Source organism: Salvia splendens, chromosome 5 (genome assembly GCF_004379255.2).
Source record: "Salvia splendens isolate huo1 chromosome 5, SspV2, whole genome shotgun sequence".
Taxonomy (NCBI): domain Eukaryota; kingdom Viridiplantae; phylum Streptophyta; class Magnoliopsida; order Lamiales; family Lamiaceae; genus Salvia; species Salvia splendens.
In genome coordinates, this window is record NC_056036.1 from 25,424,725 (window position 1) to 25,449,988 (window position 25,264).

The following is a 25,264-nucleotide window of genomic DNA, read 5'->3' on the forward strand; positions in this document are numbered from 1 at the left end:
CGTTTGTGTCCAACGATTACAGATGTGTTTTGGCCATTTGTGTCAAACAATCTGTGACAACATCTAAGTCTGTAGCTGCATTCAGATGTGGGCTTCTTTGATTGCTTCTAAGCATGCATTTCCAATCAGATATAGGGTTCTTTTGTAGGTTCTAAACATGCATTTGCAGTGAGCTTCTAACCTAATCAAGCAACATACAGTGAATGGAAATATCAGATTACATACTTTGTGAAGTTTGTGTTACCTTTTTAGAATTGGATTGCTCGGTTTTGGTGAGGAAACTGTGATTCCCTTCTGATCCATTATCCAAGTGATGAGCGAGTATGTCCTGGACACTGTCGTCTGGAATTAGGTTTCGATTTTGAGGCTTCCATTTTTTCTCGGTCTATGGGTTAGGGTTTTGAGGTATTTGATTATGGGAATCGATTGAGGGATCGATGCTTATGGTTTAGGGGAGGCCGAGCTAGAAATATATTAAGATTGACGGTAAGCAGAACCTGAGACATTCGAATTAGTCGTGTATGGAGTCGCTTCGCCGGAGAAGGAGTCGATTCGCCGTTCATAGGCCGCGACGTAGGTGGAGTAACAGGGAGATGGATTGGTCGGCTGTTTCATCGGGAAGTAGGGAGTCTTGATTCTCAAATCCTAGATGCTTAGGTATTATTATTGTGCCTCCATAATTTGGGCTAATTCAGTTGGGCTTCTGTTTTAAATTTTAGGGGCCCAATTTTATGCTTCTAATTGTTAGGGGTTTTGGGCCCTGAAATTAAAAATGATAGTGATGGGTTGGATTAAATTAACATTGATTACATGGATTAATATTTCATTAACATTGCTTGAAATTTAGAAAATTGGGCTAAATTGCAAATAACTACGACAAATGATTGAAGTTTCATATTTAGAAAGGACTTTATTTATAATTCGCTCCCATTTTGTCAACGAATCGAGTTCTATAATAAAATTTGTTATTCTAAGAATTATCTATCCTTGGTCCAAAATTTATTAATTGTTTTTCGTAAAACAATTATTACAAACTCTTCGAATTCTCTAAAAGAGTGAAAAAACAATTCCATTGTGATTATTTAGTATTATTTTGCCCTTTTTTTAGACTTTTTATTCTGCCTTTTATTAGACTTTTTATTTTTGAGTTGATAGTATTATTATGCCTTTTATTAGACTTTGTATTTTTACTTTCTGACAATATGCATAGGACTGGGAAATTGTTATATAGACAAAAATATAATGAATACATAGAGAATAATTGTTTACATTTTCTGAAGTGAAAGCATAATTCCAATTGTAGGCCCTTACTTATTTGTTTTGCGAAGATGTTTAATTTGTACTATTGTTTAAAGTATGAAAGAATACTTTTGGTAAAAGTAATCTTTTAAATTTATTAACAATGTATTGTATTTCTTTTAATTTGGATAGTAATACTCAAATCATATATTTTGGACTAATGTGATTCAAATTTTGCTCTATATTTTGTAGCTGTTGTGTGTGGATCACTTGAAAGTCCTATTGTTATAAGTGATGATGCGCTTGATGAACGCAATCAGTCTATTGTTAATGACAGATCTTTCGGTTAATCTTATGTTAATCAAGATGGAGGTATGTTTTATCGTATCTTGGTTACTGACTTAATTTTCTAATTTTGTATTTTCCTGATTATATATATCAAATTGTATATGTGAATAGTTTATGCTTTACTAATTTTTTGTATAGAATTTTGGGATATTGGTGATCCTTCGTATATGTGTTCACATTGTGGAGTATTATTTTGGTATGAGGAACGTCTTGGCAAACCCAATAAGGCCACAAATCCAAGATATTCGGGTTGTTGTATGAATGTGAATGTTGAGATTCCTAAGTTGACTTCTCCACCTGACGTTTTGCACCAATTAATGTTCTCTAATGACGCCAAAAACAGTCACTATTTGAAAAATATTCGTTCATATAATTCAATGTTTGGTTTTACCTCCATGGGAGGTAAAGTTGACAATAGTGTTAACACTGGTGGTGGTCCCCCTGTTTTTCGTTTACACGGGCAAAATTACCACTTAATTGGTAGTTTACTACCATTAGACGATTGTGAGCCGAAGTTTGCCCATTTATATGTGATACGATTGTGAGCCGAAGTTTACAGAATAATGTCCGTGAGGTAATTAAGTTTTCATTAGCTAACAAATTAAATATATATTTAGTTTTGTTAAAAAATAAATATAGTATTTTTTATTGTACATGCAAAGGGATGGAGTGAATAACCTACATTTAGAGATTGTCAGTGATTTGCAACATATGTTGGATGAAAATAATGCGTTAGTGAAGTCTTTTCGTATGGCCAAAGAAAAGATTGGACATGAAAATCAACCCAATGTAAGTTTGAGGTTGCTTGGTAAGAGAGGTAGGGATGGAAGAACCTATAACCTACCGTCCGTTTCTGAGGTTGCTGTACTTGTCGTTGGTGATTTCGATGAAGCTTTGGGTGACAGAGATATTGTTGTTGTAAAGAAGTCAGGGCAATTGCAGCGCATTAGTGAACTGCATCCTTCTTATCTTCCACTCCAGTATCCACTTTTGTTTGCTTATGGGGAGGAGGATTATAGAGAAGATATTGGATTTTCTAAAAATTGTTCTTCTTCATCGACCCATAGAAAAAGTATTAGTCCTAAAGAATTTTTTTCCTTCCGCTTATATGAAAGAATTTCTGAGTATTCTATTCTTTTATTTGGAAGGTGATTGTTTCAGCAGTTTGTCGTTGATGCATACACGATGATTGAGACTGGACGTCTTACTTTTGTACGAACCCATCAGAAAAGGTTTCGGGCTGAATTGTATAGTGGTCTGGCGGAAGTTGTTCTTCGTGGTGAGACAGATGGTTCAAGGCATGGGAAACGAATTATCTTGCCTTCCAGTTTTGTTGGTGGAGCTCGATATATGGTTCAGAATTATCAAGATGCGATGGCGATCTGTAGGTGGATTGGGTACCCAAAAATTTGTTTATTACCTTTACGTGCAATCCTAAATGCCCAGAGATATGTCGATATCTTGCATTTAAGGGCTTGAAATCATATGATAGTCCTGATATTATTTGTAGAATCTTTAAAGTCAAGTTGGATAATTTGATAAGAGATCTTAAGAGTAAAAAAATATTTGGAGCTATGAAAGCAGGTATTTTTGAAGACCTTGCTTTCAAATATTTTTTAAAGTTGTTTTCGAATAAGTAATTTAGTAAAATTATTTTCTGCAGTTGTGTACACAGTTGAGTTTCAGAAACGTGGATTGCCCCATGCTCATATTTTGTTGTTTTTAAGCAATGAGGACAAACAGCCTAAGCCTCAACGCATTGATGAGATTATTTCAGCTGAACTTCCCGACCAAGTAGCTGATCCTCACTATTATGAGTATGTGAAAGAATACATATGGGCCGTGTGGTGTCGTTCGAAAATCGTCTCCTTGCATGGTCAATGGACGTTGTTCCAAATATTTTCCCAAAAAATATCTCGCGGTCACAAGCATTGATGAAGATGGCTATCCTGCTTACAGACGTAGAGATAATGGTCGTGTTGTTGTGAAGGATGGTGTGCCCCTAGATAATAGATATGTTGTTCCATACAATCGTTATCTTCTTATGAAGTATGGCGGTCATGTCAACGTTGAGTGGTGCAACCAGTCGCAATCTATTAAGTATTTGTTTAAGTATATAAATAAGGGTTATGATCGTGTGACAACTTCTTTTTTCCAATCTGGTGCGGATGGTGCTGAACGATGTACTGATGAAGTAAGTTTGTACTATGATTGTAGGTATATATCGTCTTGTGAAGCTGCTTGGAGAATATTTGGATTTGAAATTCAATACAAAGATCCTCCTGTTGAAAGATTGAGTTTTCATCTTCCAGATCAACATGTCATATTTGATGAAGCAGCTGACTTGGATACTGTTTTGAATCGTAAGACAATTCATGAAAGTAAGTTCTTGGCTTGGATGGAAGCAAATAAGATATATTCTCAAGGTAGGGACCTCACTTATGGTGAATTTCCTACGAAACTTGTATGGAAGAAGAATCACTGGGAACCTAGGAAACAAAGATATTCTATTGGAAGGTTGTTTTATGTTGCTCCTGGTTGTGGTGATATGTATTATCTCAGATGTTTGTTAAATATTGTTAAAGGTGCTTCCTATGAAGACATCAGATGTGTTAATGGCATTCAGTATGCTACATTTAGAGATGCTTGCTTTGCTTTAGGGTTGTTGGATGATGATAAGGAATATGTTCATGGAATTGTGGAGGCTTCTTTTTGGGCTTCAGCTCACTCTTTGAGATTGCTGTATGTGAGTTTGTTAACATCAGAATCTATTTCATGCCCGGATTTTGTTTGGCAAAGTTGTTGGAAACAGTTGTCCGAAGATGTTCTTTATAGTCGTCGAAAATTAACAAATAATCCTGGTAAGCTATTTTTTAATTATTTTCGTTGCACTTTTGTTATGTTATTTATTATTCATCTTAATTGACAAGTTGATAATAATTCTATCAATGTATTTGTAATTACTATAGGTTTGATCTTGAGTGAGGATGAAATTCAGAATTTGGCGTTGGCAGAAATAGAGAAATTGCTGCAGAATCTTGGCAAAACTTTGCGTGATTTCCATGGTTTACCGTATCCTGATATTCAGTATTTTGAATCATGTGAAAATAGACTGATTATTGATGAGTTGTGTTATGATCGCGATGTTTTACCAAGTGAATATTCAGAATGTATTTCCAAATTCACTGACGAGCAACTTTGTGTGCATGACACTATAATGTCGTCTGTGTATTCAATGATGGAGGAATATTTTTTGTTTACGGGTATGGAGGTACTGGGAAAACTTTCATTTGGAGAGCATTGTCTGCAGGGATTCGTTCGAAGGGAGATATTGTTTTAAATGTGGCGTCAAGTGGCATAGCATCTTTATTATTGCCGGGTGGTAGAACGGCCCATTCTCGGTTTAAAATTCCCATTATTGTGAATGAAGATTCTATGTGCAATATTAAACCAGGTAGTGCACTTGCTGAGTTGATTGTGAGAGCAAAGCTTATTATATGGGATGAAGCTCCAATGATTCATAAACATTGCATAGAAGCCGTGGATAGAACTTTAAGAGATATTATGCGTGTATCTGATCAATTAAACATGAACAAGCCGTTTGGTGGAAAAACGGTTGTTTTCGGTGGTGACTTTAGACAAATTTTGCTTGTTGTTCCTAAAGGCAGTCGTCAAGATGTTGTGAATGCTACTATTAACTCATCTTATCTTTGGAAGAGTTGCACAGTTGTAAGGCTGACAAAAAATATTAGGCTGACAAATTTTCCTCTTGGGTTGCTTCTATTGGCGATGGTGTTGTTGGTGGTCCAAATGATGGGGAAGTGAATTCAACTTCCTGCTGGCTCGCTCCCGACGTCCACTCACCCCATCCCATACCCTCACCCCACTCTTACAACCGCCTTCCATCGGCGACGACCCCAAGACCCGAGTAAGCTTCATCGTGTTCTCCAAGAAACACCACCTCCAACCTCTGACCCACCATACCACCGTCTCGGATCAAGGCACGGCACAACCGCCAAGGTTGTACCCCGGCTAGACATGCCGGACCCCACCGCGAACCCCACCCCGGCTCTCCCGGATCCCGAAGTGCCAAGGCTCATCCCTGACCACCATGGTCTTTCACGCGAGCGAAGACCCCAAGCCGAAGTCTTCGGCGAAAGAATTGAAGTTGAAGAGCAAGAAGATCCGGGTGGAGGCTAGGAAGAGCACGACAGCTCCTCCAACTAAAGGACATGGCAGGAAGAGATTTGTGCCATCCCCACTACCGGAAGAAACTAGACTTTGGACCGGAAGAAGGCTCCGGTGCCGAGACCAACGGCACTAGCTTAGTAGCCAACGTCTCAAGGAGTAAGGTAAGTCTATTCCCGGCTGACCACAACGGCAACATGGTAGGAAAAAGCCAGAAAAAACAACCTAAGGCACCTGTGACCGAGGGAGAAGATGCGATGGCTCATGAAGAACCGCCGGCAGCCGCGTCAACCCCCACCGCCGGCGAAGTACCCGATGAAATGGTGATGACCGTTGGGGAAGAAGAAGCCAAAGCAACATGCATATCCCAAGAGGATTTGGCTGACCAATGCGGCCAAAAAGTGCATTGAGGAGTGAGGGAGTCAACTTACCCGAAATGGGAATAAAACCAAGGTCCCTTTCCGAAAGTGCATTTGTCCCCTACCAAAGTGGTGAGTCACATGTGGTGCATTACTCCTCCATCCCAATACAGCCAATAGAGTCAAAAAGAGGGAGATATTCTCAAAATCATCGACTTGGATGTGGCGGAGTCACTTGATGCGGCGACGGCTCAACCACTCCTTGTCGGAACTTCACCGGCGGCGGCCCACACAAACAATGTTGAACACCAGCAACCACGCATTGATAAAGATAGTAACCCACGCATGCTTTTCCTTGAGAATGGACCAAACCTAGAAGACTTCCCCCCCTTGGAAAGGGGAAGGACTCGGCGAATCCGAGAGACGTTCGAATCTGGTTCGGCATTGGAGGGAACGGCCGGGACGAAGAACTCTCACCAAAACACGTCTAAGAACACGGTGCTTAAGGGGGCGGCAACCCTACCGGCCAAAGTGGTGCGGGCCAACAAGGAGACGGAGACACCTAAGCCACCCGATGAAACGATGGAAGAGGGGGATTCGAGCACGAACTCACAACCCGAAGCTCAAAGCCCCAAATCAGCCGAGAGGATTAACAACAAGCCGAAGTCCATGGCCGACTTGGTGCGAGAGAAGCCGGCAAATGAAGGCCCGCAAGTATTTGTTCCGGAGAGCATCCAAAGTATAGGCTTTGCTTCATCGGTTAATGGGATCCCGTCGATTTACTTCTCCGGATCCGAAATCCAAAAGCTTTCATCAACCCTTGGACATGCAATTGTAGGTAAGTTTTCGCATTCAATTCCGGCTTCCAATCAAATACAAAAGGCGCTTGATAATATTAAATTTCGTCGAGGATATACGTGGAAATATATTAATGCCAAACATATTCTTGTTCAATTTGAGGATTTGGCGGACTATGCTCGACTACTTAGTGGACCCAAGGGCACGCTGGTGTGGTTCATAGATCGGCACCGGATGAGAGTCTTTAAGTGGACTACGGACTTCGACGCCTATTGTGAGTCTCCGATCGCGGCGATATGGTGCAATCTAATTGGCCTCCCGATCCACCTATATGATCAATCGGCACTCTATGCAATTGGGAAACTCCTTGGAACCCCGATCCAAGTGGATAAAGCTACGGCCAACAAGTCGAGGATATCATTCGCGCGGTTGTGCATTGAGATCGACATTACTAAGCCAACACCCGAAGAGATTATCCTTGAAATTTGTGGGCGCACAATGGTGCAGCAAGTTAAGTGGGATAAAATCCCGTCCTATTGCCGGGAATGTAAGCACGTGGGTCACAATAGTGATGTTTGCTATGCGTCCGGGAAGGTGGAGCGTCCCCTAAAACGAAACTATAATATAGCTACTCCAAAACCGTCACAACAAGGTGGAATGGGAGCCAAGAAGTATATGGATGAATCGAAACAAAACAATGATCTCATGGAATGGAAACAACAAGGGAAATACAAAGCAAAAGAGAATAACTCGCGACAACACCCAAAGGCTAGTGCGCGCCCGGGACCGGATTGGATGGGGCCAGACTACTTAGGGGAAATGCATAGCGCGGTGGGCAATGACATGACCATGGAGCACGGCCATAACCTTCCTAAGGGGCCGCTCGCCAGAACATCGTCCCTTGATGGTGGACGTAGGGGTAAGGCGAAAGGTGTGGTATTAGCGCGCCAAGGAGCAGCGCCGGCCTCGGACGACCGTGGCTGCTCAAAAGGCTTCTTCAAGCCTTTTATTCTTGACAACACCGGATCACAAGAAGGACCAAGCCACATGAGCACCAACCGCTATTACACCCTTATGGCCCGAGAAAACTTTACGGAAAATGAGTTTGAAGATGATAAAGAGTGGGAGGAATCCTTTCCACATAATGAAGTTGCCGAGGGGTCCAACCTTGCGCTTATGGAGTCCGAGCCGTATAAAGGGGGGAATGACCTCCAAATTGTTGAATTTCAAGGGGGGCCTTCAATCCCGCCGGGTATGCCCCTCTCTTGTTGATCATGTCTTTAAACTTTCTATTTTGGAATGTTAGGGGGATCGCGAATGCGTCAACCCAAAACGTCCTTAAAAGACTAATTAAATCCCACAATATTTGCTTTCTTGCAATAATGGAGCCGCTCACTACCCCTAATCCGGACAAGTTTTCAAGAGCGCTGGGGATGTCCTTCAAGGGATCTAACACTAATGGGAAAATCTGGATTTTCGTTGGAGAGGGAATGGATTTTATTGTTGAGGATGACTCGGAACAGCTACTTCATGGGAGATTTATTTGTCCGTGGCTTCCTTCTCCTATTCTGCTGTCGGCGGTTTACGCTAAGTGCTCAAGAGGGGAGCGTGTTGCGCTGTGGGAAAAGATGAGGGAAATTACTCAAGTGGTGGAAGGGATGCCTTGGCTTATTGGAGGAGACTTCAACACAATCCTATCTCTGCCGGGATAGGACGGGGAGCGACACAAACCGCCAGGCGGAAATGGTTGATTTTGCTGAAGCCATTGAGGATTGTAGATTACTGGACCCGGGCTATGACGGAGCAGAGTATACTTGGGCTAAGAACGGCCTTATGGAACGATTGGATAGGGTGCTGATTAGTGAAACGACATCCCAATTATTCGATGCGGTACGAGTCACAAATCTCACTCGCATCGCATCGGATCATGGACCATTGCTCGTCAGAAGCAGGCTGCCCAGCAACCATGAGGGCGGTAGAGCCTTCCGGTTTCAAAACATGTGGGTGCGACATGGGGGATTTAATGAGCTTGTGCGTGAAGATTGGATGGCCCCTACGGATGCCGAGGGCCTCTTCAACTTGAAACTAAAACTCGCAAGGATCAAAGGCGCTCTAAAAAGATGGAACAAAGAGGTCTTCGGGAATATCCATGCCAACCTCAAGAATTGTGAAGAGAACATCGCCGAGGCCCAAGCGGACTTTGAAGGGAACGCATCGGCCAGGAACATGATGGAGGTCAACAAACGCATTGCCGAGTACATCCTTCCTCTCAAGATGGAGGAGGACCTTTGGAAGCAAAAAGCGGCTCTCCGATGGCTGGAAGAGGGGGATAAAAACACCAGGTTCTACCAGAGTTGGGTGAAACAAAAGAGGATTCGCCTTCGAATTCATAAGATCATTGACAATGGGAGGGAACTCACAGATGATACGGATATCAAGGAATCGGCGGTCAGCTTCTTCCAAAACCTCCTTGGGCCCGACTATCCGGAACTAGATGAGCCGGACCTCAGCCTCTTGCAACGGATTCCACCCTCGGAGCACTTAGATGACCTCCTCAAACCGCCGGATAATGACGAGGTTAAACGTGCCATTTTTTATATCTCGCCCAATAGTGCACCCGGGCCGGATGGTTTCTCGGCGTTATTCTATCAAGCTTGCTGGGGCATCATCGGACCGGACGTTGTAAGCGCGGTTAGACAATTCTTTAAAGGGGCCTACCTCCCGCGGAGTGTCACGGCCACGAGCATTGTGCTCATTCCGAAGAAACCACTACCCGTGGGCTCAGGTAAGGAGATCCCATATCCCCAGCCCTCTTCGTGCTAGCTGCGAACTATCTCTCGAGATCACTTGACAATCTTATCCTTGGTTGCAAAGAGATGACGTTCAAAGCCACCCGAGGCAGCTTGGAGATCAGCCACCTCGCCTATGCCGACGATGTCATCATCTTTACACAAGCAGCCGCAACACCTCTTAGGAGACTACGCGCATGCCTGGACCACTATGCCGCGGTTTCCGGACAACAAATCAATCTTGGAAAGAGTAACTTCTACATTGCGAAGGCCAATGAAAATTGGGCAAATTCAATCCAAAGTGAAGGAGGCTTCTCTAGAGGTACATTCCCTTTTCTATACCTTGGGGTACCTATTTATAGAGGGGTGAAGCGTACGAATATGTTCTTGTTCCTACGGGAGAAAGTCTCGGTGAGAATCTCCGGGTGGGCCCATAGGCACCTCTCATTTGGAGGGAGACTCACACTGATCAAAAGCACGTTGGAAGCGATCCCACTTCATATCTTCCAAGCAATTGAACCAACGGGAGGTGCCCTCAAGCAACTAGACCAACAGCTGGCTCGGTTCTTCTGGGGATCGAGCAATGAGAAGAAAAAGACACATTGGATTGGTTGGGACCAGGTTTGTCTACCCACGGCCGAAGGAGGATTGGGAATCCGGAAGGTTAAAGAGGTGCTCCGGGCATTCAACATCAAGCTATGGTGGCGGTTCCGGGAACAAAACTCCCTTTGGGCAAAATATATGACGGCTAAGTATTGCCACAAAGCGTCCCCACTCACGGCTAGAGCGAAGGGTGGAAGTAGCCCTACATGGAAGAGGCTCCTGAGGGCTCGAATACTTGCTCACCCACACATGCGTTGGGTGGTGGGAGAAGGAAATGTATCCTTTTGGGATGACTTATGGCTTGGAGATGCTCCTTTGAGGGAACTTAGTATGGACGATAGGGGTGGACCTCTTGTGCGCGTCGTGGATTTCATTATGGAAGGGAAGTGGAACGAGGCCAAATTGAGGCTGATTCAAGCGCAAGCCGGCTTGACACCTCAAGTGGTGCGAAAGATCCTCGACACACCTATCATTCCGGATGGACCGGATGTCCCGAGATGGAGACTATCTCGTAATGGGGAGTTCTCACTCGCCACAACATGGGAAACTACTCGAACCTAAAGACCTACCATCCAAGGCCTTGATGACATTTGGAAAGCGGGCCTTATATCCTCTATGGCCATCTTCATTTGGAGACTCCTATCTAACCGAATCCCGGTGGACACTAAGCTCCAGTGGAGGAAAATGGAGATGGCATCTAAATGCCAATGCTGTCCACATCGGCCGAGCATTGAATCCCTGCAGCACCTATTCATCCAAAGGAGTGGAGCTTCCGCCGTTTGGAGGGAATTCGACTCATGGTTCGGGGTTTCTTCACCTCCTCTCTGGAAAAATGACACCATCCCTGATAGGCTTAAAGTTTGGGCGCAAAGAGTTCGGCAGCCAGGCAGGAAGCACCTCGGCAGGGCTATACCGTACATTATCCTTTGGTTCCTTTGGGCGGAACGCAATAGGAGTCGCCATCAATCGGTAAGGTTTAAGCCATTTAACGTTGTTTGGCAGGTGCAAACGTTCATCAGAAATGGCATGACAAATGGGACTTACAAACCGAAGCACTGGAAGGGAGTTCTCCTTAAAGTCAATATTCTGAATCAGGCTGAGCCACGGAGGTCTAGGCCGCTTGCGATGGCCATCAAGTGGAACCCACTAGAACAACCATGGATCAAACTCAATACGGATGGTGCGTACTGTGAGGATACGGACAAAGCCGGAGGAGGAGGGATCGTGAGAGATCATAGGGGACACATGTTGGCAGCCTTTGCGACCCCACTCGAGGCACACTCGGCCCTTGAGGCAGAGCTACTTGCCATTCAAGTAGGGCTGAACCTGGCCATGGAATTCGGGCGACCAATCTGGGTGGAATCGGATGCACAACAAGCAATCAAGCTGATTAATGACTCATGCTGGGGGCCGGCCCACCTCTGCCGAGTGACCTCGCGGATCAAACTCCTCAAGCGCCAACAGGACATGCGCTTCACCTTCATCCATCGGGAAGGTAATAGCGCGGGAGATCTCCTTGCTAAAATTGGTATGGAGAGGATTGATTTTTGCAGAATGGGAGCCAGATCAGCACCAAGACACCTCGCAGCAATCGTGCGAATGGATGCAATCGGAACCCCAAACATCAGGGTTCAAAATGAGGAGGAAGAATGGGGATGACTGGCGGTCGAGAGGATTGTAGTTTGTTTGGTTTGGGCTATTTGTATTTTGCTTTTGGAAGGGAGTATGATGAGGTCCGGACCTGTTGTCACGGACCGCATACTACTCCTGCCTTAGATTTCGGGACACCACTTCTGGGTGTAGCCATGCATTGTACTACTCTCCTTGTGAAATATAGGGATGAGGGACCCACGAACCCTCCACCGTGAAGGTGTTTGAATAAAAAATAAAAAAACTTCCTGCTGACATTGTTTTGTCAAATTCTGGTGATCCTCTTAGAACCATTGTTTCAAATGTCTATCCTTCTTACATGATTCCTGAAGAATTGATTAGCCGTTTGCATGGCCGTGCTATACTTGCTCCTACATTAGAGGTAGTTGATGAGGTTAACCAATTCATGATTTCTTTGGATCAGTCTCCAGGTCGTGTTTACTTAAGTTCTGATAGTATTTCAAAATCTGATTTCACATCAAATGGTCTCGCTGAGATACATTCTGTGGAGTTCTTGAACAGTTTGAAGTGTTCTGGTACTCCTAACCATGAATTGTTGTTGAAAGTTAGTACACCAGTGATGTTGTTGAGGAACATAGACCTGTCAAATGGGTTGTGTAATGGCACAAGATTGATAATTACACGATTAGGTGATTATGTGTTAGAAGGACGGGTATTGGGTGGCCATAAAGTGTTGATTCCTCGAATGTGCCTAATACCGTCTGATCCGAGATTGCCTTTCAAGTTCCAAAGAAGACAGTTTCCTTTGACTGTGTCGTATGCAATGACCATTAACAAGAGTCAGGGTCAATCGCTCTCTCATGTTGGATTGTTTTTGAGAAAACCTGTTTTCAATCATGGACAGCTGTATGTTGCTATATCAAGAGTCACAAGTCGTGAAGGTTTGAAGATTTTGGTGTGTAAAGATGAACATGGTGAAGGCTATGGTGATTCTACTGTTAACATTGTTTATAAAGAAGTTCTTCAAAACTTATGAACCTTGAATTTTTGTTGTATTAGTAAGTTTCTATTTAAGAATATTGCGTTTTGTAATGAACTTATTTTACTATTGTCTTACGTATAATGTATGTATATAAGTATCATTATCTCATCCTTATTATGTATTATATTTTATTTGTTCCTCTCATATCTGCGTTTCAAATGCATAACAATTTTGTGGTATGTATAAAGAGACACTTATGTATTTCTCTGGATATTTATGATGTGTTTTTTTTACAAACAACAAATTCTCTGTTTGCAAGCATAACAATATAAAAGTTAATCATGTGAATTTTTTTAGTTCATTTATTTTAGAACCTTTTACAAGTTTCATGTCCCGTGCATAGCACGGGTGATAAAACTAGTGGTTTCTAAAATCAAAGATGATGAACTTGTGATTTTAAGGTCCCATATTGTTTCATGCCTATTGTTTATGGAAAAGTTTAAACATTGTTTACTACAGATTTATATAAAAAAGTTACTAATTATATTACTAACCTGTTTAAATATATTTTTCTATTTATGTATCAGGTTGCATAGAGTAAAGTCAAATTTGAGAGATATACAAGGTTCCGCTTTTGCTGTTATTAGCGAATGAGTGAAGCAATATGGAGCTTTTCAAGGTATTATGCTACTTTCCATTATAACTCATTCATCTTATAATCAAAAATAGATTAGGTTATTCCACTTTTCCGTATCATTATACTGATTTTTCTCGTGCCACATATCCATTACAGATAATTATGATTTTGGTAGCATTTTATTCAAGCTTTTTATATTTTATGTTTAGAAAGTTTCAATTGGTGTTAGAGGAAAGAGGTTGTCGCTAAACTAACAGAGCTTGCATCCACCAAAAAAGATTACTCCTGGAGATTTTTCAGAAGTTTGTCGAACAATAAAGAAGGTATGATATGGTTTCCATGACTGCAAGTCCTCTAGTTAATCCAGTTCTCTCTTAACTTTATGTAGAGCATATTGTTGGTATTAATATCGTGACCAAGTAATTGGTGTTGCCTGAGCAACATTTTTGAATCTTGCAGGTTATATCACAAATGTAGACATTATTATAGGATGAAAAAAAGGAAAAAAAAGCGTTGTTGTTGCAGCTGAAGCTATTCAAGCTCTGCTTCTCTCTAAGAATCTCGCCCTATTGCATCTCGCCTAACCAACCACCGCCATCTTTTCTGTCGGTGATCTCTTCCTCCGCTTGCCAACCATCACTTCAGCCACTACACCCTCCGCCGATTTGCCCTACACCGGTGCGGGATCACCTATTTCGCCCCGCTCCAACTTTATCGACCTTTTTTCCACCAAACCTCCTTAAAGCCTAGGCTGCCGAAACACGCCTAGACTCCCGGCCATGCCGGATTCTCTGCCGCGAGACCCGCCGGACCCTGAGGAGGCACGAACTATCTCATACCAACTTATGGTTTTCCGTTCGAACGACGAAACATCACCACCTATCCCTACTAAGGTCATGAAGGTGAAGATAACAAAAGCAAAGCTCAAGAGCCGGCGTAATACGCCGGCTCCACCCACCAAAGGCCAAGGCCGGAAGCGATTTGTCCCATCCCCTCTTCCAGAGGACAAACAACTAAGGAAGAAGCTCTCATTTGATGTAGAGGGCAGCACCACCGTGGGTCCTCTGAAATGCAAAGGAGCCATTTTTTTGGCGATTCCCCTAGGTGAAAAAGGGGAGGCTCCGCAAGCTCCCGCGCCTCTAAGCTTGGGTATTGACGACGAGCGGGAACGGGGATGCGAGAATCCCTACAACAATTTCGAGGTGAGGGATATGTCGGAATCCAAGCAGTGCGCCGGAGACGGAGTGGCCGGCGGCGACAAGGACGAGGACGAGCCGCCGCACATCCCCGACCAAGGATGATCGGTCATCCTTGGACAAAGAGAAAGTCAACATGCCTGAAATGGAAATAGAAACAAATTTGCTTTTGGAAAGTTCTTTGGTGCCATGCCAACTTGGTGACTCACGTGATACACTTGGTATTGAGGCCCCAATGCAGCTGAATAAGGATAATCTTATACAAGATGGAAGCATGGAGGAGTGTGATGAGCACAAGGAACCTCACGCAAGGAACCTCACATAAAAAAGCCTTGGCCGGACCACGACGCCGCTCACAGAGCCGGAGATGAGGCAAGTCATCCTCGACCAAGTCATGACAAATCAAAAGTACAATGTGCAGCAAAAGCAAAAGGAGCCTTGGGTGACGCGATAGTCAACTTGCCCGAAACAGCTATGGAGACAAAGTCACTTTCCAAAAGTTGTTTTGTGCTATGCCACTTTGAGGAGTCACGTGGGGAGCTAGCCGTTGGGGGGCTAATGCAGCCAAATTCGACTAATCTCCTCCCACTCGCCTCATTGGATGGGGCGGACATGGTTGATGCCATGGTTGCACAACCCTTGCTCGTCGCGGCACAGCCGGAGGACGTTCGGATGGCGGTCGAACCACGTCTCGACTCCCAGCCGGTGAATGACCCAAAGTGGCCTACACCCATGTCCGCCTTTATCCCCTATTATGAGGAATTCCCCACTTGGAGAAGGGCCGAATTTTAAAGATTCGTGACACTTTTGAGAACGGGCGGCCGAAACAACAAGTGTAAGCGAGCTGGCCGAGGAAGGTTACGAGTGAACAAGCACACCGGGTTGCGGCTACTCGCGCCAACGCACAATCTACCGAAGGTGGTGCTAACACGGCCTCGGCCAAGAGACCCTACGTTGAGCGAGGCGTGGAGAATCCGAGCCAGCCCATCCAGCCGACCGTCATGGCCGACCTGTTTAGAGCTAATCTATCCACACCCCGGAGTGGAAGTCATCTTAAAACAGGGGAGGGATCCAGAGGTTCCGCGACGTACAACACGCAACCCGGTGGAGCCAGGACGACCCCGAAGCACAACAACGCTTGGCGCACAATGGCGGAGATGATCAAAGGGACCCCCGATCCGAGTGGGCCGCAAGCGTTTGAGCCCGATAAGATCCAAAACATTGGCTTTGCATTAGTCTCCAATGGAGTACCAGCCATCTACTTCTCGGGGACGGAAATACGGAAGCTTGCCGAGAACGTTGGGCACGCCATCGTAGGTAAATTCTCTCATTCTATCCCGATGGCCGCACAAATTCAAAAGGCCCTTGATAATATTAAATTTCACCATGGTTTCACTTGGAAATACATTAACGCCAAACACTTTCTTATACAATGCGAGGATTTGGCGGATTATGCAAGGCTTCTAAGTGGCCCAAAAGGGACGCCGGTGTGGTTCATTGATCGTCACCCAATGAGAGTCTTCAAGTGGCCTCCAGACTTTGACGCCTATTGCGAGTCACCGATAGCTGCAATTTGGTGCAACCTAATTGGCCTTCCAATCCACTTGTTCGACCATTCGGCCCTCTTCGCAATCGGCAAACTCCTAGGGACTCCAATTCAAGTTCACCGAGCCACCGCCAACAAAACAAGGCTGTCCTTTACGCGAATATGTGTCGAGATTGACATCACAAAGCCGCCCCCGAAGAAATCATACTAGACATTTGCGGGAAAGAAATGGTGCAACAAGTCCGATGGGACAAGATTCCCGCCTATTGTCGGGAGTGCAAGCACGTTGGGCATTCATGTAGTGTGTGCTGATGGAGCTACACCCAAGTTGATCTACAAGGACAAGAAGATGGATCCATTGTTCATTCAAAGTGGACCAATTACAAGAGCTAGAGCTAAGAAGATAAAGGAGTCCATGATGCTTTTAGTTGATGAAATAAAAGCCCAATTCCAAGACCAATCTACATTGGGCCAAATGGTGAATATTATTCAAGTTAGTGGGCAGCCCAATGCATGAAGTTTTGAGTCACTATATATATCACATTTTGGAGGCCCAAATTGAAGATACATGATGCATTTTCGTCCAAGTTGGAGCAACCAAAATGAAGAGTCATTTTTAAGTTACTTTTTGAGTTAAATAAGTCGTCCTAAAGTCACACCAATAGTTTAGGAGTTACTTTTCACTTATTATGAGTCATTCTAAAGGTCTTAAGTTGTACTAATGATATGAGACTTTCAAGAGTCCATTCTAGCCTATAAATAGGCTTGTAAGCATGTCATTTGAGGACACCATTGATCAAATACGAAAATAGACTTTGTCTTGTGAGTTGAATTCTCTTTGTAGAGTTTTTCACTTGTTTGGAACTTATCAAGATACTTTGAGCAAGTTCTTGTGGCGTTCAACCATACCGAGGTTCTTGGCTGATCATATAGCCAACGGGTCGAGGTTTTCCAAGCTCTGGAAGTGGATCAAACCAGATTATCAATCAAGGGAGTCCGCTGCCAAACCTTATACGTGGGGTTCTTGGATCAATATATCCAACGGGTCCTTCGTCCTATCCCAATCCATATCATGTGCTATGCGGTGGGCAAGATCGAAAGGCCGATTAAGAGAAATTACAACACGGCAACCCCACAAAAGGCAACTCAAGGAGTGAATGGTTCGGCCGAAATGCAAGCAAACACAAGTGCCACACCCAAGGACAACATTGAATGGAAATGGCAAAAGAAAAACAAGGGGAAAGGGACGTCACCGAGGGCTAGACCGGATGGGGAGAAAAGGCTCAAACCGGTGTGGGAGGGTCCGGACATTATGGGTGACACTCATGATGGTTCCGAATCGGAAAGGGACCCACAAAATCTCAAAAATGGCCGATTGGAGGGTGTGGCAAGCAAACACACAAGTGGCTCACCCCGAGTCTCCAAGCATGAAAATGGGAATAGGGACGGGACATGGTATCATGATGGCTCAAACCGACGGTTGATCTCGAGCTCCCGAGGGAGCGCACAAGGGGGCGCGAGAGGGAGGTTTTGGCCGTTCCCGAGTAAGAGCGGATGGAGCGGAGATGAGTTGCCTAGAAATGTAATGAGTACAAACAAATACTACTCTCTCATGGCCAATGCAGATTACGATGTTGATGGGTGTGGCGAGGAGGATGTGGCGGCGATGGATATTCAATCACATTCCGACCAAGCCGAGGACACTCCCTTGCAAATTGACGCTGGGGAACACACAAGGGAGGAAGACCGACAAAATGTCTTGTTTCAAGGAGGGCCTTCATACCTTCCGGGTACGACCCTAACTTGTTAATATGTCTTACAATATAATGCTTTGGAACGCTAGGGGAGTCGCTAATGCACCGACCCAAAACGTTTTAAAAAAACTAATCAAAAGATACAATGTTATGTTTCTTGCAATAATGGATCCACTCACATCCCCCAACCCGGATCGATACTCTAAGGCACTTGGGCTAAAGTTCAAAGGCACTAATACATCCGGCAAGGTTGGATCTTCACCGAAGAAGAAGCTCATTTTGATATCGAAGAAGATGGGGATCAGATTCTACATGGGAGGTTAACTTCACACCGCATGGCTAGTCAATTGGAAGGAATGCCATGGTTAATTGGAGGGGATTTCAACACGATCCTCTCACATTTTGATAGGGTAGGAAGTGATACCAATCGGTAGGGCGAGATGATTGATTTTGTAGAAACAATTGAAGATTGCCGACTCCTTGACCCGAGCTATGATGGAGCGGAGTATACGTGGGCCAAAAACAGGTTATTCGAAAGGCTGGACAGAATGTTTGTGAGTCAAGCATGGACCAAGGTTTTCGAGGCAACGAGGGTGACCAACCTACCGAGAGTCTCTTCGGACCAGGGCCCGATCCTCGCAAGGTGCAAGATGGCGAGACCTACCACAGGGGATAGTGCTTTCCGTTTCCAAAATATGTGGATCCGACATGAAGGCTTTAAGAAGATAGTCCAAGACAGTTGGGAGCAATCCACTGGGGCGACCGGGCTCCTAAATCTCCAAATCAAGTTGGTAAGAAGCAAAAAACCCTTAAAGGCATGGAATAAAGAAGTCTTTGGGAACATACATGCTAACCTCACGAGGATGGAAGGGGAGATCGCAAAGGCCCAAGCCAACTTCGAAGTCGATCCAACGCCCCGGAACAGGGCTGAGATAAACAAGAACATTGCCGAATACATCCTCTTACTCAAGATGGAGGAGGATTTCTGGCGACAAAAGGCGGCCTTGAGGTGGCTTGCGGAGGGAGACAGGAACTCCAGATTCTATCAAAGTTGGGTGAAACAGAAGAGGGTCAGGCTGCGAATCCACTCCATCCGTGCAAATGGTCAGGAGATCACGGATGAGATTCAAAATTCGGCGATGGAGTTCTACCAGAGTCTCCTTGCACCGGACAACCCAGCGCTCGAGGAGCCGAACCTAGACCTGATCCATCAAATACCCCCTTCGGACGACCTTGCAGACCTGCATAATGCCCCAGATCCGGACGAGGTGAAGAGAGCAGTTTTTGAGATATCCGGGGATAGTGCACCCGGGCCGGATGGTTTCTCGGCCACGTTCTACCAAGCGTGTTGACCGATTGTTGGAACGAATGTCGTGGAAGTGATCTCACAGTTCTTCAAAGGGGTTTACCTCCCCCGAAGCATCACGGCCACAAACATCGTTCTTATCCCAAAGAAGGCTTCGCCCAAGACATGAGCTGACTATCACCCTATTAGCCTTTGTAATGTTTTTAATAAGATCATCACCAAAGTCCTAACGGCTAGACTCGCACCTTTTTTGCCACAGGTCATATCTCCCAATCAATCTGCTTTTGTGAAGGGACGGCTCCTAAACGACAATGTCCTCCTCGCCCAAGAGATGTTCCATGAGATCGCAAGGTGTTCCCCGGCCCCGAATGTGGTGATCAAAATTGACATGACCAAGGCCTATGACAGGGTTCAATAGGGCTTTCTTACAAAAGTGCTTCGATGCATGGGCTTCCCGGAGGCCTGGATTAGCCTTATTGAAAGGTGCGTTTGTTCCTGTTGGTTTTCTGTTCTAATTAATGGCGCCCCCGCCGGATTTTTCAAATCAACCCGACAAGGAGACCCCTCTCACCTGCCTTGTTCATAATGGCGGCGGATTACTTGTCGAGGGCCCTTCACAAGCTCATTCTCAGCCGGAGGGAGATGACTTTTAAAGCCTCGAGGCGGTGCATGGAAATCAGCCACTTAGCATACGCCGATGATATCATTATCTTCACACAAGCGGCCGAGACCCCCCTGCATCAACTTAGAGCATGTCTTAATGGGTATGAGGGAGTCTCCGGACAACAGATCAACCTCGCCAAAAGCAACTTTTACATTGCTGAAGTTCTTGAGCAATGGGCACATTGCTGAAGGTGGCTTTGCTCGGGGGACCTTTCCTTTCCTCTACCTGGGAGTCCCCATATTCTGAGGAGTCAAGCGCACGGATATGTTCATGTTTATTTGGGAAAAGGTTGCTAGAAGGATTTCCGGATGGGCGCATAGACACTTATCTTTTGGAGGGAGGCTAACTCTCATTAAGAGCACCCTGGAGGTGATCCCTATTCACATTTTCCAAGCCATTGAGCCAACAGTTGGCTCCCTTAAACTCCTTGATCAACAGTTGGCGCGGTTCTTTTGGGGTTCGACCAATGAAAGGAAAAGAACCCATTGGATTAGTTGGGAACAAATGTGTCTCCCCACCAATGAAGAGGGCTTGGAATTCCCAAGTTCAAGGAAGTGCTGTGAGCCTTCAACATTAAATTGTGGTGGCGATTTCGAGAACATACTTCTTTATGGGCACGCTACATAATGAGTAAATATTGTTCCACATCCTCGCCTCTCACCACGAGAACCTCGGGAAGAAGTAGCCCAACGTGGAAGAGGCTGGCCAGAGCTTAGGCCCATGCGCACCCGCACATTCGATGGATAGTCGGCTCAAGAAGGATCTACTTTTGGGATGATATTTGGCTGGATAACTCACCACTTAGGGGGCTTTGCATCGATGAGAGGGGTAGTCCTGCAATGACCGTTTCAGAGTTTATCAAGGAAGGTGCCTGGGATGAATCTAAATTGCAGCTACTACATGACCAGGCTGGCCTCCCACAACGGATCGTCGCTGATATCCTCAATACACCGATTCTCTCCGGGGAGCCGGACTTACCGAGATGGACTCTATCCCGGCTCGGTGAGTTCTAGATAGCCTCGACATGGGAAACATTCCAGACGCCAAGGCCCATCATCCAAGTCCTTGAAGATATATTGAAGGCAGGCCTCACCACAACCATTGCCATCTAGTTCTGGAGGCTCCTATCTAATCGAATTCCAGTTGACTCAAAGCTCCAATGGCGGAAGATTGAGCTTGCGTCCAAGTGTCAATGCTGCCCCTAGGCCACATACCGAGTCCCTACAACACCTTTTCATCCAAGGAGTAGGTGCTTCTAAGGTGTGGAGGGAATTTGACGGGTGGTTCGAAGGCTCCTCCCCCCACTTCGGATCAACGTTACCATACCAACTAGGCTCGAAGTATGGGCGACAAGACTGCAGCAACCGGGTAGGAAACACCTCAGTCGACTCATGCCATACCTCATATTTTGGTTTATCTGGGCAGAAAGGAATAGAAGCAGACACCAAGAAGTCCAATTCAAGGCGAATAACATGGTATGGCAGACCCTCACTTTCATTAGGAATAGCATGTCCAACGACAGCCTCAAGCCGAAGCATTGGAAGGGTGTTAGGCTTGGAGTCAACATCCCGAGTCATGCCGCACCAAGACGACCCCAGCCACTAGCCATAATGATCAAATGGAACCCACCGGACCAACCATGGCTGAAACTCAACACGGATGGTTCATTTTGCGAGTCAATAGGAAAAGCCGGGGGAGGAGGCCTCATACGGGACCATTCGGGAAGGTTGCTTGTAGCATTTGCACTACCGCTCACCGCACAATCAGCTCTTGAGGATGAGTTACTAGCCATGCACCATGGCTTGACAATGGCTAAGGAACTTGCGAAACCAATCTGGCTCGAAGCGGACTCCGAGCAAGCAATCAAATTGGTGGAAGGAAAAGGCTGGGGGTATGCACACATTCGCCAGGTCATGGTGCATATCGCTCTACACAAGCGTCGCCTAACTCTACGCACTACCTTCATTCACCGCGAAGGAAATAAGGCGACCGACTTTCTGGCAAAAATGGGATTGGAGTTGAGTAGTGGACAAGTTTTGAATGCCCAAGTCGTGCCGAGAGGCCTCAAGGATATCATTCGAATGGAGCAAATGGGGATCCCCAATATTTGAGTTTGGGAACAGGATAGAGAGCGTGAGTAGGAAAGGATACCAAGGAAGGATTCCACCGATCTCGTCGGTCTTCGAACGCCGGAGAGTATGTAGGTGTCGAGCCACCATCGCCAGGTCCCTTACCTACTCTTATGGTGTAATTGTTCTAGAGTTTTGTACATATTTTTTGATCTTCTAGGCATAGATAGGGTGATCGGTTGTCTTGTAATCCTAATTATGTATCTTGTTTTTATGCAATATATGGATGAGGGACCTACGAACCCACCACCGTGAAGGTGTTTGATTAAAAAAAAAAGAAGCTATTCAAGCTTTGGGCACCCTGTATAGGAGCCTGAGAACACTTCCCAAAAAAGGAAAAAAAAAGAAGAAAGGAAACAGTGGAAAAAAAGGAAAAAAAGAAAAAAGGAAAAAAAGGAAAAAAAGAAAAAAAATGAGAGACTATTACTGAACTATGCCTGTGGAGGTTGAAGTTATTGAGGTGCTGTTTATTACATTAGGATAGATATTTTTTACTAATTGGCCCATTTTTCTTTATAGCTAAGAGAAATGAGTTTGGAAGAAATTGAGAGCAGATTAGGATCCCTTATTCGAGTAGAGATATTACTCAACTAAAATCTGTTGTGTGGAAAGAGCGGCTTAAAGGTTAGGGTTCAAATTACCGCTTGACCTTTCTTATGATAGTTACATATTTAGGTCACATATATGTGTGTTTTTATGTGTGTTTTCCCCCTTAAGATATGGTTTTGCCGATATAGATTGGGATACGACGAAGGACCCGTTGGATATATTGATCCAAGAACCCTACGTATAAGGTTTGGCAGCTGACTCCCTTGATTGATAATCTGATTTGATCCACTTCCAGAGCTTGGAAAACCACGACCCGTTGGCTATATGATCAACCAAGAACCTCGGTATGATTGAACGCCACAAGAACTTGCTCAAAGTATCTTGATAAGTTCCAAACAAGTGAAAACTCTACAAAGAGAATTCAACTCACAAGACAAAGTCTATTTTCGTATTTGATCACTGGTGTCTTCAAATGACAGGCTTACAAGCCTATTTATAGGCTAGAATGGACTCTTGCAAGTCTCACATCATTAGTACTACTTAAGACACTTAAAATGACTCATAATAAAAGAAAAGTAACTCCTAAACCTTTGGTGTAACTCTAGGACATCTAAAGTCACTTATTTAACATAAAATGTAACTAAAAAAGACCCTTCAGTTTTGACTACTCCAACTTGGACGAAAATGTATCATGTATCATCAATTTGGGCCTCCAAAATGTGATATGTAGTGCCTCCAAACTTCATGCCTTGGGCTGCCCACTAACTTGAATAATATTCACCACTTGGCCCAATGTAGAATGGTCTTGGAATTGGTTTTTATTTCAGCAACTAAAAGCAACATGGACTCCTCTATCTTCTTAGCTCTAGATCTTGTAATTGGCCCACTTTGAATGATCAATGGATCCATCTTCTTGTCCTTGTAGATCAGCTTGGGTGTGTCTCCATCATTCCCTTCTTCTTCAAGAGGATTCGTCCTTGGATTTAATTCACCAACATAAGGAGATAAATCAGAAACATTTAAAGTAGCACTCACATTAAACTCACCAGGTAAGTCTAGTTTGTAAGCATTATCATTGACTTTTGCAATCACTTGGAATGGTCCATCTCCTCTTGGCTGCAACTTGGACTTTCTTTTCGAAGGAAATCTCTTCTTTCTCTTATGCAACCAAACCCAATCTCCCGCTCAAAGATGACTTGTTTCCGACCCTTGTTGGCTTGCTTTGTATATTGTTCGGTCCTCTTTTCAATGTTGAGTGTTACCCTTTCATGCAATCTTTTCACCATTTCAGCCTTAGCTTTTCCATCAAGACTTGCACGTTCTTCAATAGGTATTAGAATCAAATCTAGTGGACTCAATGGATTAAAACCATGCACAACTTCAAATGGAGAAAAGTTAGTAGCAGAATGAACACTTCGATTATAAGCAAATTCAGCAAAAGTTAAGCATTCCTCCCGACTTTTCATGTTCTTTTTAACTAAAGTTCGTAGTAATTGAGAGAAAGTCATATTAACTACTTCAGTTTGTCCATCAGTTTGTGGATGACAAGTAGTAGAAAACAAGAGTTTAGTTCCCAACATATTCCACAACACACGCCAAAAATGACTCACAAATTTAGCATCTCGATCACTCACAACTGATCTAGGAACACCATGCAAACGAACAATTTCTTTAAAGAACAAATCAGCAATATGAGATGCATCATCAGTTTTGTGACATGGAATAAAATGTGTCATTTTTGAAAACCTATCAACAACCACAAAAACTGAATCTCTACCTCTTTTTGTTCTTGGCAAACCAATGACAAAGTCCATTGAAATATCCTCCCAAGGTGTACTAGGAATTGGTAACGGTTTGTACAAACCATGTTGGTGTGATTTAGACCTGGCTTGCATGCAAGTTATGCATGTTTTACAAATTCTTTCAACATCCACACGCATTTTAGGCCAAAAGAAATGTTCATGCAAAACATCCATTGTCTTACGGACTCCAAAATGCCCCATTAAACCACCACCATGAGCTTCACGCACAAGCAATTCACGCAAAGAACCTTTAAGAAAGCCAATTTATTTTCTCTAAACAAATAGCCATTATGCCTATAGAACTTGTCAAATGCAGCATGCTCACAAGCTAAATAGATAGAAGAAAAGTCCAGGTCATTATCATACATTCCCTTGATCAACTCAAAACCAAGCAACTTAGAACTCAAAGTAGTGATTAAAATGTACCTCTGAGACAATGCATTAGCCACAATGTTTTCTTTTCCCTTTTTGTATTTGATTACATAGGGAAATGATTCAATGAATTCCACCCACTTAACATGTCTCTTGCTAAGCTTACCTTGACCTTTCAAGTACTTGAGAGATTCATGATCCGTATGAATTACAAACTCTCTAGGCCACAAGTAATGCTTCCATGTTTCCAAAGTTCTAACCAAAGCATATAACTCCTTGTCATACGTTGGATAGTTAATTGAGCTCCTTTCAATTTTTGCTAAAGTAAGCGATTGGCTTTCCATCCTGCAACAAAACAGCTCCTATGCCTACACCAGATGCATCATATTCAA

At 44.2% G+C, this 25,264-nt stretch overlaps 2 protein-coding genes across 2 annotated transcripts; both read left to right on the forward strand.

Annotated features, from left to right (window-relative positions):
* Positions 1 to 2,241: 2,241 nt before the first annotated feature.
* On the forward strand, positions 2,242 to 5,412 carry LOC121804017. The gene is made up of 8 exons (XM_042203571.1): positions 2,242 to 2,505; positions 2,749 to 2,984; positions 3,098 to 3,171; positions 3,251 to 3,404; positions 3,547 to 3,687; positions 3,805 to 4,448; positions 4,557 to 4,850; positions 5,042 to 5,412. Exons 1-8 carry the CDS (start codon positions 2,242 to 2,244, stop codon positions 5,410 to 5,412), a joined length of 2,178 nt encoding a protein of 725 aa, XP_042059505.1.
* Positions 5,413 to 12,293: 6,881 nt separating this feature from the next.
* Positions 12,294 to 12,971, forward strand: LOC121804018 (ATP-dependent DNA helicase pif1-like). The gene has a single exon (XM_042203572.1). The coding sequence runs from the start codon at positions 12,294 to 12,296 to the stop codon at positions 12,969 to 12,971; it is 678 nt and encodes a 225-aa protein (XP_042059506.1).
* Positions 12,972 to 25,264: the final 12,293 nt, after the last annotated feature.